This window comes from Pithys albifrons, chromosome 5 (assembly GCF_047495875.1).
Source record: "Pithys albifrons albifrons isolate INPA30051 chromosome 5, PitAlb_v1, whole genome shotgun sequence".
Lineage (NCBI taxonomy): Eukaryota > Metazoa > Chordata > Aves > Passeriformes > Thamnophilidae > Pithys > Pithys albifrons.
Window position 1 is genome coordinate 9252327 of NC_092462.1, and position 14222 is coordinate 9266548.

The following is a 14222-nucleotide window of genomic DNA, read 5'->3' on the forward strand; positions in this document are numbered from 1 at the left end:
AAATCTTTTAAGAATTTTCGCTTTTGACATCTGTGACTATAAAATAATTTCTATGTTGCTGTCTTCATGAGACTTTTGAAAAATCACATATGTAACCATGTAACCATTTCAGGTTCTACCAGATAATTCACACACTCCAGTCTTTTCTGCTGTAGACCAAGTACTGACCCAGTTTATATTGTGAGATTATAGGGGATATTGGGTAGGGAAGGAGGTGAAACAAACTGGGACTTTGTGCCTGTGCTGTCTGCCTTGGACAGATCATGAGTTTAACTTGTTTTATGTAAATTGTTTTTCTGTAAAGAGAAACTTTATAATGTAAGTTCAAGGAAAAGCAGTCCTCTACCAGGCAGTTTTAGTATTGCCTTGGAATATTGAGTCATAGACATGTTGGGATTTTTTCTCTATGTTCATAGGATCATAGAATTGACCTTTAAAAGTCATCTAGTCCAGCTCTCTGCCAATGAGCAGTGACATGTTAAAAAATATGGGTTGCTCAGAGTCCCATTGGTGACCTTGAATGTTTCCCAGGATGAGACATCTACTACCTTTCTGGGCACCCTGTTCTAGTGTTCCACCACTCTCACCGTAAAAAATGTTTTCCTTGTGTCTAGTCCAAATGTACACTTTTATTTGTTTTAAAACCATTTCCCCTTGGCCTATTGCTACAGATCCCACTGGACATGTTTTTGTCTGTTTCTATTGTTTGAGCTATAGAATCACTCTATTTTTTTTTTAATGAAAAGACTTGCCTTGGCAAGAATAATCAGATTATTTCAGAAGAGCTTCAGGGTGTGAATAGGAGGGAATTTTTTTTTTTTACTGAAAGCAAAAGCACCTGCTGTTTTTGTTATTTTTGCAAACCATAATTGCATTACAAAACATTCAGTTGCAGCAAGAAGTAGAAGTGTATAACTAACCACTGGCCATACACTTGGATGGATGGAGTATTCACCTGGCTCCCATTCTGTTGTTACCAGCGTGCTCCTTTTCCAGAACTGCTTGGTTATGGTAATTCAGCTGCTGTGGAGGTGACAAGAAGGGTGTTTTTTAACATAGTATTGATTTTATTCTTAGGCAGAATGGAAGAGCACAGTTGAGTTAACTCACAGTGCAAATCCCAGTGTGTCCATAATCCTAATTTTCCTTGCACTTTTTAAGGCTATAAGATTATTTTTCACATTACATGATGCACAGACTAATTGGGCTCACTTCCTCACTGAGAACCCAGTGATGCAGGGTTTTTATCTCCCTTTCTCTCTTCTGCTTTGGTGGTCTCTTCTTCCCCTAATAATTCTGGAAGTCTTAATGGAGAAAAGCAGGATAGGTAGAGTGGAACATGAATGGCAGGGCATGGGGCTCAATTTACTGTTTTTGATGAAGTACCATCATAATGATGATGTGAACAACATTGTAGTGATGAATTACAGGGAGAAAATTAGGAGGGAAATTCATATAGTTCCATTCAGGATGATTTGCCAACAGTGCTAACTGTAGGAATGAAATGTTTCCAAAAAGTCAGTGCATGTATGCCTGTTGATTCCTTTTCCACTTAGGTTGTCTTCTACTTAATGATATATAGCTGGTGGTAAATGACAGTAATCTTTTGTTTCAGCCCTTTGGAATCAATAGGCATTTTTCACCTGTTCCAAAATTGATCACAACATCAGTTTCTAGCAAGAGAAGGGAAATGGTGCTGGGTATGCAGTTGCTCTATATGAAACTGCCATTACAGCATGCAGAATTTACTGAGTTATTAGAAGAATGTTGGCATCAGCATATGTACAAGCTTACACTAATAATCCAGCTTCAAAGTGTGAAGAAATGTTATATGCAGAATGTCTCACACAGTATTTGAGTAGCTCGAATACGTTTTTATGGTAAGTAGGTTAGAGTTCTGAAATGCTCTTACGAATATTTTTAATTCAGGTAGGCAAAGATGTTTGGAAAAAGCTGGTCATTTTCTGTATACTAAACAGCAACAGAGGTGTGTGGAGGAAGGTGTGACACTGAACTGTGGTCAGAGCTCTGATCTGCTTGCTTGTAGAATGCCGTGTCATGAAGTCCTCCTACTCCCGATCATCTGGCATGAGGCACACGGCAGCCAAGAGCCCGGCACCGTCACGTCGGAGCAAATCACCTGCCTCAGGTACTGCTTCTGGAAAGAGCTGAACATGTGAAATATATGAGTTAGAATTTGTTTAATATAGTGAAAAACCCCCAAACTGCTGGCTCTGTCTGAAATACAAGTGCCATGCTTTGTTTCCTGAGGGGGGAAAAAAATGTTCTTTCAGTTTGTCTCACAGGTTTAACGCTAATCCAAAACAAAATCTGCATTTTTTTTTTTTTTTGATTCTGGGAAAAAATATGGTTTCTATTTTTTAATTACAGGCACAAATAGTTTCAGTTTATGAAGGTTGGAATGATTTGTCCTAAATGTGCACTCGGGATGTGTTCTCAGCATGGCACTTGATTTTTTTGAAGACCATTAACTACAGAGTGGTTATGTGGTTAAACTTGAGTTCATTGAAGCCTCAAGTTTTTAAATTGAAAAGTTTTTCCTATATAAGCCAAATGTTGTATGAAACACAGGACTCTGATATTGGAGATGTGCTGTAATGTTATTGCTCAGTAACAGAGAGGTTTTTTCTTCTTCTTGTATGTCTTGTAATTTCAAGAAAGGTTCTGAACACCATGTGTTCCAACCATGCAAATAAATAAAGGGAGAAACTTGGAGGGTTAAAATTTTTTTTTTAACCTCTGCATTTAATTTCTAAATACAGTAAAACCTGAATTTTTTTTCTCTCAGACCTGGAGAAGTAGCCCTGAAATCAAACCATTGAATATGTAAATATATGATGCTTTTTTTGAATGTAACTATACATGTAAGCCGTGTGTGTATTCAAACCTGTGACATCTTCCACATTATCATTTCCACATCAGTATTTGTTTTGCTTAATTGGCACTGGTTAAAGTAATTGTATGTCTTTGGGTTCTTTCAAAGTATAATATTTATAATCTGTTTATAAAGCCTAACTATTGAACTGAAAAGCTTCAAAGAAGGGTCACAGAAAAATGTAGCATGAAGGGCAAGTTTTGCAACAGATCTACATTTCATGCAATTCTGCTGCCTCCAATAAGATCATGTAGAATATCTATCAGCAATGAATTTTATGCAAAGTATTTATAAATCAGTGCTGCCATTTCCTTACTTATTTCTACTGGGACCCCCCCTTGGTTTGTTTAATTTAAAAAATTTATCCCAAGTGTCTGATATTTATCCTTCTGTTTTTCTTTCCTTTTTTTTTCATGTAGTCTTTATTTACCCTTCTTCATTTCATGCATGTTCAGAGCTGTTTAATAACTTCTTTCCTTGATGTCTTTTTCCTTTGTGTCAAATATATGAGTACAGTAAAGAGGGGTGGCCACTCCAGTGCTCATTCTTCAGCAAAATCCCCAGGTGAGCCATTGCTATTATGGCTGTGTATCAGTAGTGTGTCTCCTCCCTCTCCATTTACCTGTTTTCTTTTTGCTGTGTTTGTGAATATTTTCAAGCTTAAAACACACATTTTGCATTTGATGAAACAGAGACATAATGGGTGTTGCTTTTTTGGTTGAAGTAGATCATTTGAGCGAAATAATGTTTTTAGTTGTTGGGCATCTGCTAACAACATGAAAGTTAAGGTTTTAAAGGTATAATTTGACTACAGGTAGAGGAGCATCTGAGGAGCAATATGTTTATATGTCTATTCTAAAGCATATTGTAACAGAAAATTTCAGCCAGAAAAAAATGACAGGGGTGAGAGTTACTGAAAAAAGCCATGTAAAACCACACCATAGGTTTTCATTGTATCTGCACTTTCTTATCTCTGTTTTCTTTTATTATTTTGGCCTAAGCTCTAAAACACTTGAGAAACCTTCAGTTCAAAGTGCAGGTATCTGTGAAATAAGTAACATACAATTTGATTAGCAAACAAGTTAAGACTTTGGACCTTATTAGAAGTCAATAGATTTTAAATATTCCGAATGCTATAAAACTGTAGCCTTAAATGTACTACTGGAGAATGACAGAAAATAATGCCTTATAATGTGGAGCTTAATGGTCATGTTCAGGAAATAGTGATCTTTTTGTGAGCTTTATAAAAGAATTTGTGAACAAACAGAAGTCTTTTGCTCCTGTAGTAATAGTTTGGGTTTTGTTTGTTATTTTTGATCATGAAGGAAACAGCATTCAGTAGCTCTTTTCATTGTCATATTTACAAATTCTGTATAAAAAAGGGATGCATTGATATGCAAGGTTTCAAGAAGGTTATCCAGAACAAAGTGATGAAATCTGCAGGAGAGATGTATAATGTTATACTTCTAGCTTCATAAAAAAACCCACTTAAATAATTCACCTACTGTTCTTACAGGCAACCCTTGCTAAATCGAGACAAAAATATCCTAAACATACTGAATATTTCTAGGAGAAAATGCTAGTCCTGTAACAGAGCTGAGAATGTAAATCCCAAGTTATCAATCTTCGAGACAGACTTATTGTGTAGCCAAATGCTCATTAGTTACATCTTGAGATCATATACCAGAGAAGGACTTTTGTGAAAAACAGAGATTTGTGGAAGTTGGAAGTGCAGTCAGCCTGGCCTACTGGCAGATGGAAAAATAGTGCTTGAAAGGTATCTTCAACACTTGGAGAATATTATGTACTAGGTCAATAGGCACTTGTAAAATAAATCCAACAGCGCTGTTTTAGAAGCAGCGCATAACCCATGACAGACCTGAATATGTAAAGATATGTGCAAGTGTATCTCTTAATCAGATTGAAGTTTCTATTTGCCAGTGTTGTTATTTCTTGCTAAAAAAATAATTCTTCACCATCAATCAGCTATGAAGCATTTTTAGCTCTTAAATTTCTGCGTAGTATTTTTCTCTCCCACAAAAAATGAGGTTTGGCCTGAAATGAAATAATGTCTCATCATACAACATTGCATCATATTTGTGTATGATGGACAGTGTGCTATTGTGTCTGCATAATGAAATTCTTCAGTTTGTTCTTTTCAGAAAATACAAGGCCTGACCTAAGTTATATTCAAGTCACCAGAGAGATAACAGATGTTGCATGAGGCCTGCCTGAAAAGCTGGACCTAAAATAAATGAACTCAATGAACTAAATGACTTCAATAAGTGAAGTCAAGGGAAGGGCGGTGTATGTTTTCCATAGGCACTTGTACTTACTGGAAGTTCAGAAGTAACCTACTAGTTTTAGCTTTATTGAGGTTTTTTTCTCTCAAATCAATATTTTTTTCCTGAACTACTGCTGAAGGTCTTTATCATCCAAACAGTTCATGCTTTTTATTTGTTTGTTTTCCTTTGGGGTTAAAACAAGCGACTTGTGTTCTGTGAAACATTCCACCTAGAAAGTAAGTGATGATCCAAAGTGAAGAGGGAGAGGGTCAAGTGTTTTTAGCACCTTTTCTATATAAATTTTATTGTGTCATATCACAATAAACTACGTAATTTTTAAAGGCTGTGGCTGTTATTTGTCCAAAACTCTTGCACTGGCAAAGAACAGGATAGGCCTTTTTAATCTCTGGCATGACAATGCAATATTTGTGTGTCTTTTTGATCCCATATCCAGCTACATGAATTTTTTGGGGCATAGTTGTGTGTCATGCAAGTATGTAATTTATTTCCAAATGCTGAGGAGTCCTTTTTGGTCTTTGTGTGCAGACTTGAGGTCTAAGTTCTTAAGAGAGGTATGTTATGTCTAAAATCAAGTTAGAGTTTCTGGCTTTTTTTAATCTATTCTTCATTTCTTTGCTTTTATTGCTTTGACCAGTTAATGGAACCCCAAGCAGTCAATTATCTACCCCAAAATCTACAAAGTCCTCCAGTTCTTCACCAACAAGCCCAGGCAGCTTTCGTGGACTCAAGGTAAGTGCAAGAACTGTCAAACCCCTAAATTATTCCATTATTTCTTGAGTGTGTTCAGTGGTGCTGCAGGAAAAAAAGAAAAAACATTGCAATTTTGTAGGATAGCCTTACTGGTGTAATTTTTGCTAGTATGAAACGGAGAATAGATCTGAAGTAAGATTTTTGTATTCTGTCTGGTTAGCAGGGCTTGAATACACAAACTTGCCCTCCAAATTTTCCATTGTTTCTTCGTAGACTGCAGAACTCCTCCAAGTAATTTACATTCCTTCAGCCTATATAAATGTAGTATCCTCATCTCAATGCCTTATAGTCTTGTAGCGTTGCCTAAATTTCATCTTCATCTGTGGCACACAATTTCACCCCTTACTGCAGTCTCCTCCCTGAAAGCGTTGGAGGAGTTCCTTTGGGAGCAGCCTGATGTCTGGCAGATTTCTTGTGTTGCACTAAGAGAATTCTCTTCCTCTCCCACTTAAAAACTGGGAGCATTTACAGTTCTTGGAGGCTGTTTGTGCCTTTCACTCAGTATAATAAAAAGAACAGTCTGGAGCACAGTTGAGCATCTTATTACTGCATTTGTGCAGCTGTCCTTTCAAGGAGAATTTTCTTATGGAATCATCAATTGCAGCCTTTCTTGAAGCAGATTAGATGGTTTGCACTGATTATTCTCATCAAGTAATAGCTCCTCTTGGTGAACACAGCATTTGTCAAGAGACTGCATAATTCTGTGGAAACCTGTTTTCTCAGTTAAGAGACCAGCTAAAGGACGTGATATGAATAGTACTTAGATTTGGGTTTTGACATGCTAATTGTTATCAAGTCTTTGTTTTGCAAGGAGTATGGCACTGGTTTCTGCCAGGCTTCAGTGATAATTCTGACAAAAGATATTGATGTCTTTGATTTATTTCATATTTGATTTTTTAATTTTTTAATTTCTTTAATTGTTTAATTTTTACTGCTTTGTTTAATTATATTTGTAGTTATTTGGTTCATTGAGGTAATTCATTGTTGATCTGTCTTTATGTTGTTGTCCTGTACCATCCCATGGCTACTCTTGATCCAAAGCAACATAGATTGGCCAATGTCCTATAAAGCATTTTCAAGAGCAGTAATAGTTCTGACACTGGAAATTAGAACTGTATTAAAATTTTTCTGGACATTCTGCTATAGAGCTCACAGTAGAGGACAACAACATCATTGGCTTGAGGCTCTCAGCTGGTCTGCACTATATTTAACAAGTGCTCTTTTGTCTTTCTTTCATGAAATTACAAGTTTAGAAATCAGCTAATTTGCTTCATTTTTTTCTTGTACTGCCCTGTCTGCTTTTATCTGATTAAAGCTCCATTAAGACAGAGATAATTCTGATAGCAACAAGCAATTCTCACTAAAGTGGACATGTCCTCTTTCCATTTCGCTGTCAATTTTGCTCAAGTAGGCTGTTGTACTTTTTCAATTTGGAATTTAACTGATGCTGGATACTAATGGGTTTTCATGTCAGATAATATTCATCCCCATATGAGCAAAGAAAACAGGAAAACCAAATTAAGCACCTCAGACCTGACGTGTCACTGAAGTAGTGAGTACCTTTTGGTTTTATTCCATTAGGATGCATCTGTTCAGTAGGAGTATCCCAGCTGTGCTCCTGAGACTCTAAAGATAGGGAAAGATAGCTGGTGAATCTCAGGGTAAATTCCAAAAGGATCAAGTATGCTGGTCAGTCACACTTGTTTCTTGATGATGGTTATATTCTAGTAGGAATAAAACAGAGAAAGCACTTTTATTATTTTGAGATGACTGTTTTTTCCCTATTGTTAAATAATTCCTCGTTGCCAAGACTGCATTGCTGCAAAGACAAGTTTGGCTTCCTGCACTTGTATACAGAAGGTGCCATGAATGAAAGTGTAGATATACATACAATGGCAGAGAGTGACAGAATAAGGCATATTTAAGACTTTTCTGGCTTTGGGAATTCAATATTTTATTTGTTGTGTAGAAATCATGTGTTTGTTTTGTAGAGGATGAAACAGCAGCACTTAATGGTTTTATGTGAGCTTGAGGCACCAGAAAAAAGGGAACAGGTCAGGGTTGATGTTGCTATTTCCTGTAAGGAGCAGAGCATCAGAGCAGCTGCACATGAACTGTACTTGAAAAACTGTTTTATTTGAAAAGCCAGAGCAAAACAGAATAGATTAGAACCTAGCTAAGCTTTTTGTAGTTTGACAGTCAATGTAGAGCTTAAGTGCTAATCATCAAGGCAGTCAACTTGCTAAAGATACTGATGGCAGCAGCAATTTTTTCTCAGTCTCAGACGTGGAGTCTCACATCATATTCTCTGACACCACTTTTCCTTCAAAGTGAAGTCCCTTCTGTCCCCAAGGATTCCTTCTGCTTCACAACACTGAAGTGGTATTTCAGTCATGGAAAATTCCTTGCAGGAAATGTTCCCATGAACACCTTATTTTCAAAAAAAGTGCTTTGTTTCTGTCCTTTTAAGCTTTTCCAGCCAGAGTGCCCTTGTGCTATTAATTGTTCAGTACATACAGTAAGCCAGTTTGATGTCCAGCCTTTGCAGAGGGTTTCTTTCAAGCTGAAGATTTAGATATAAAAGTTAACAATATGAGCATGAAGTAAATGACTACTGTGTACATATTCTTCTTTGATCAAATGTGCTGAGTTTCTGATCTTTACATTAAATTTCCATAGAGAGAAAATCTAGTTCATAGAAATAATGGTAATAGAGCATTAGGTGGCATTGGACAATTGACCGACAGGAGTCCTTTTGCTGTAGGCAAGGGACAATTGAAAGGTTTAACATTTTTCTTTGTTTCTAAGTGTGCATTTATATGCAATTCTGTTAGGAGTAATTTGATTCTTAGCTCTTTCAGTGCATCTGTTACTGTGCACAATTTGTACCATAAAAACCATCCAGAGATTCGATTAAATTGAAGATTTTGGAAAATTGTGTCATAAGTTCCTTATGCTCATTTGGGTGTGTTTTATTGTCCCCTCTTAAAATGAAGTATTTCAAAGTCTTACGATCTTTTTAAAATGAAAACAAAATCAAAGAAATAAAGAAACTTTACAGTTGAGGCCTTTCTTAGAACTCCATTTGTGTTTAGTAGCACAGTGTTTGAATGTGTCTGAGTATTACTTTTGCAATTGATTGACCAAATGACCAAAGTGAAAGGGCATTACAACTGATCCAATAAATAACTTAAGTACTTGCTCAACTTTCAGCAATTGTGTAGTCCCTTTTGCTTCAATGAGGATGTTAATGTACTTAAAGTTAAACATGTGCTTAAGTGATTTGAAAGATTAATGCCTGTCTTCATCAGGGTTTTTAATCTCCTCTGTTCTGTACACATGGTCTTTGTGTGTAACCACATGTTAAAAATATTTACATGGGACTATCCAGCCTAGTGCTGTAGGTGCCGTAGCAGTCCATAGAGGGATTCTTTCCTAATGCATTTGTTGAATTTACAGTTCAGCATCTTTTTTGGCCATGCAGTGGATGAAAAGAGTTGACTAATTTGTGCTGGTAGGGAAACTGCACTTATTGTCAAGTCTGCTCAGCATTCTCTAGCGTGGCTAAATGCTTTGTATAATGTGGTGCCACTCAAAAATATCTCTAGAAAAAGGGTAAATCTTTCTCTGGTTTTTCAGACCAGTGCCACAAAGTGCTTGCCATACGTGTATATATATGCCCTGCTGTGTACACTCACATTAATGGAGCCATAAGCACCACATTTTAATTGGCTATTGTGTTTTTACAAGTAGCTTCTCAGTAGAGTTGGGTTACTACAGTCTTTAAGTATCACTTAAAAAATACAAAGTTTCTGTCTTACAGGTTGTGTTGCTAATAAATACTGTCAACATCGCAGTGAAATACTGATTGTATAAATAACGTTGCATTTATGTTTGGAATATCTTTTAGTCCTTTCTTCCTGCAGCCTTTCATGATGAATTACAATGACAGTATCAAAATGTCCCCAGATTTCGGAGAATACTTCTGCAGTTAATTGTTTCACTAATTATTCATAGTCTACAGTTTAAATTCATCACCAATTTGAATGTTTTCATAAAGACAGAGAAAGCTGCTTTGAGAATATCAACAGCTTTTTCTGAAGGTATGAGAGTTCACATTCCGTTCTTAGCCTTCAGATGAAAGATTATCACAGCAATGTTTGATCAGAACTCAAGGAAAAGTTAGCAGTAGTAGACTTACATTTTCTAAGTTTAGCTAGATGAACTTTGAGTGTATTACAATAGTAATGTTTGGCCAGGGGTCCCATATTTCTGTCTGCATTTATCCAGACACAAGGGCGTGGGTCAGCATACCTGTCTGTATGTGTGTACCTTGCAGTTCAGTCTCTTCAGCACATTGTGAATGTGTACAGGACAATGTGTACAGGACCTCTGCAAGCCTGACAGCCTGATGGCAAAGTTCCTTCATTTCTATCTGACATGAAATAAGCACAGACACAGGAAACTTTTAGATGGATGCTTTAGAAAGCACCATCTCATGTAGCTGCCAAGGAGTTAAGTGTTTCCTTTGATACGAAAATAATGCCCAAGTGTTTCCACCAACATTTGTGTTGTGGGTAATTAATTTAATCCTGAGTGCACAAATTTGCCAATTAAGGTACCATTCCACTTCAAAAGAATGCGAGTTTATATCTGTGCATCCTTCCTCATGCTCTCATGAGAAAAAAGTCAAATCCCACCAGATGTGTAGTTGTGGCAGAGCTAGGGTTAAACCTGCCATTTCAGATTCTGATCTATCATCTCAGCCGCGACAGCAGCATTACTTTTATTTTATTTTAGCTTTTTTCCTCATGTTTGCTTCCTTGTAAATACTATGTTAAGAAGGAATGTGCCCAGTCCTGTTCTGCCCTGATTACGAGACTGAAGGCAGTTGGAAATATGGGCTAGATACTCCATGTATTGTCACTCACTGAAAACCCAAAACAGATTACTAATATTTTAGGCTGATGACTAATACTTTGCAGTGATGTGTTCTGTTAGCTCTGCTTCATGATTGAAGAAAATGTGACTGCCTGGCTATAAAACTGACTCATGATTTTGCACAAATGTCGTTTAACCCAAATGTCCTTGTTCTCGATCCTTTTTAAATAAACAGATAACTCAGAAAGACAGCAGCATTTACATAGCCTAGTTTTAAGTTATTAGGAAGGAGCAGAGTAGTAGCTGACTGCTTGCTGTTTGATGCTGCTTCTGTGCCACATGCTAGTAAACTTAATTGTTTTAGAGGCTCTGCAAAATTAGGTTGTACAGCTTATAGTTACTGTACCTTTAGCTGATTTGGCAGCTCAGCTGCCATTAGAAACTTAAGCATTCATTAGCATTTCATGAGCCTTTAGACAATATCCCTATCTGTCAGCTCAGTTCTTTCACTGACAATAGTGTTAATGATTTAAAATATTCAGCAGTGTAACCAGACAATGTCAGCTAAAACGGAAAATGCTGCATTTGCATTCCCGATGTCGTGCAAAGCCATTTCAACAGACACTGAGCTTAAGGCAGAGCAGCATTTTAATCCTTTATGTGGTGAGTGGTGAGAATCACTGTAATAGCCCATGAAGAAAAACAAGATATGGAACTTCACAGAACAGCAAGAAATGTTACGTAGAAGAAGGGCAATGATCTAAAATAGATTTTAATTTTATGGAGCACCCCTATACATAACTGTAATGGGACAGCTTATAAAAGTGGTGCATAAAACACAGCCAGTACATATTACTATTTATGGCATCCATTCCTATGCCTTCAACTCTTTTTAAAATAAAAAATTGTTGTGTCTGTCCCTGGGCAGTATGACAGGATGACTTTTTCAGTAGAATTGTGAAGATTCAGAAGCACCACCAGGAATTTTCTTTGATGTTTACTAAAGTCCGTTTAACTACTTATCTAAATTAGGGATATTGGGACTGAATCTTAAATTGGTGTAAGTAATGATGTATTCTTATGGCAATGAACTGTGAGAAAGCAAGAATAAAGATATGATTGGAATATAAAAGTAAACTGACTCAGTTATAGATGGTTTTAGGGTGGGTTTTTTTTTCAGCTTTGCCACTCTGTTTTATGTCTCTTTCTTGTGATTACCATCAGAGATTAGAAGTTCTTGTGTACTTCCACAGATCTCTCCACATGGTGGATCTTCTTCCAATGTGAATGGTGTACCTGAATCACTGCGTTGCCAGAGTCCTGAAGGTAGGACACCAATAATTGCCAACAATCCTTGCAAAAAATTTGTTGTAAGTGACAGTTTTAGGTAGTTCCTGATGACTCCAAATTCATTCTTTTCTGTTCTGAGATGTCTGGTACCTTGTCAACAAACTTGCCTTGGACAAATTGTTATCACGTTATATACATCAAGGCAGTGAAAATAGGAAATAAATTTTGGGGGTTTTTTTGTTGTCAAGTGGTAGCATGTTAGTGGACCCTGCTCTTCAATAGTCCCTGTTAGGAATTTGACTGATTTGGAACATGACCTGCGGTACCACCAGAAAGGTGTTTGTGGCTGGATTAAAAGAGGAGCCCTCCTCAAAAGAGATGACTGTACCTCAGGGAGAACCACTAGCCTGTCACCTCAACTTCACTAAACCTTTCATTCCTTATCTCTTTAAAGCAATGCTAATTACTTTTAATTATTTTAAAATTTCAGTTTAGAGTAATTTTTTTAATTTTAAAATTACTGAAATAAGTGCCTTTCAAACTCACTTGCACTTTGGATATTTCAGCAGTAGTCATAGGAACTTGAAGGAATTCAGCAGATAAAACTTTTTGGGTCTTTCACATGCATTGTAGATGATTCTTATTTGCATTTTTACTTAGAGTTTGCAAAAAGAAACTTCAAAACCATAATTTCAGTTCAGAAAATTTTAGACTAAAGGCTTTTAACTGTACTCATTAGTTTTAGACTAGGTCTATACAAAACCATAGTAAGATTTGATGTGTGTGTTAAAAGGTCAAACTGCTTTGGGTTTACCTTGTTCGTTCTGCTGTTTGAGATGAAGCCAAGGGAATAAGCAGTGAAGAAAACAGCTTACTTTTAAGTTTTGTTTTGCATTTATGACTGTTCTGTATCTGTGGAACCCACTGGGGATATATAGCATCCTGCTGACACTTTGCTTCAGCTTGCATTATTGACTTTTGTCCATTTTTTTTTTCTAGGCCTGAATGGAAACAAGTTCTCAGGGTCATCTACCATTCTTGAGAAGTATAAAGTGGGGAAGGTGATTGGGGATGGCAATTTTGCTGTTGTAAAGGAGTGTGTAGAACGGTGAGCAAGGCAACAATTCAGTACTGCTGTTTGTTCCTGGGTACATTAACATAATTTCTTAGAAAAAATGTAAGGAGATAAAGCAAAGAGCAGTTGCAAAGATATGCATACACTTCAGGAAAAATAGGCATAGCAAAACATGAAGAGCTTCCCATGTATTCTTCTAGCAAAGGGATATGAGAACAGCAGAGAAACATGTTATATCCCAAAAACTAAAGGAAGTATCACCTTCTAATGCTGACTTCTAAGGAAACCCCACAGATTTTCAAGAAATCCCTCACACTACAGATGGCTGTGGGTGACAGGAAACTGTATGTGGCATCTAAACAGTTTTTGAGAGCCCCCCCCCTCTGCCTCAGCACTTCTGCTGCTCTTGTGTCCCTCCTGCCTGCTGCTTACATGATTTTTCACAGCTTTCAGTATACTGTGGGTAAAGCTTTCTTAAAGGCATGCAGTTGTTGGCTATTAGCCTGTGCTGCTGGCTCCCTTGGGCTGGCTGCTTCTGTGAGCTACTGGGGTGAGGAGCCAGAGCCTTTGCAAATCAACCCTTCACTATATCAGACCCTGAAATATTCTTCAGCCTGCTTTTCCATGGGATAGACAGTGTACCTTTACAGACCTTTGCTGTGTTGCTGCCCTTCTCTGAAAACTTTGTGTCACACTTTGCTGCTAGTGCAAACATAACAGATGACTTGACTGTCACTTTCTCAGAATATTTTTTTAGAACCACCTTCTGCTGTCTTCATCAATCTGAGAACTATGGCAGTTTCTTAAATATTATGAGGAATCCCCAACTTGTATGCAAATACTGAGAAAATTGAGCAAATCACTGTAAAAACCACAAAAGTTACAAAACCAGTTTCTACTGTTTGATCCTCATCTACTGGTTTTATTTAAATGAAAAGAAAGATACTTATGAATGGAAATTACTTGTTCCAGAACTGAGGTTGACTAACAGGTCTGTAGCTCCTAGGTCTTCCCTCACTCCCTG

The 14222-nt window shown here is 37.1% G+C and overlaps 1 protein-coding gene across 4 annotated transcripts in view; it reads left to right on the plus strand.

Moving 5' to 3' along the window:
* DCLK2 (doublecortin like kinase 2) overlaps positions 1 to 14222 on the plus strand; it is a 79474-nt gene that overhangs the window by 42504 nt on the left and 22748 nt on the right. For 2 of the 4 annotated variants that reach the window (XR_011697858.1, XM_071555644.1), the window contains exons 4-8: positions 2048 to 2149; positions 3413 to 3460; positions 5837 to 5931; positions 12087 to 12159; positions 13123 to 13231. Coding sequence is in view for 2 of the 4 variants with exons in the window: in XM_071555644.1 (XP_071411745.1) it covers positions 2048 to 2149; positions 3413 to 3460; positions 5837 to 5931; positions 12087 to 12159; positions 13123 to 13231 (427 nt within the window). In the remaining 2 variants the exon portion in view is untranslated. The remainder of the gene's footprint in view (positions 1 to 2047; positions 2150 to 3412; positions 3461 to 5836; positions 5932 to 12086; positions 12160 to 13122; positions 13232 to 14222) is intronic. The other 2 variants (XR_011697859.1, XM_071555645.1) reach the window with 1 other exon arrangement.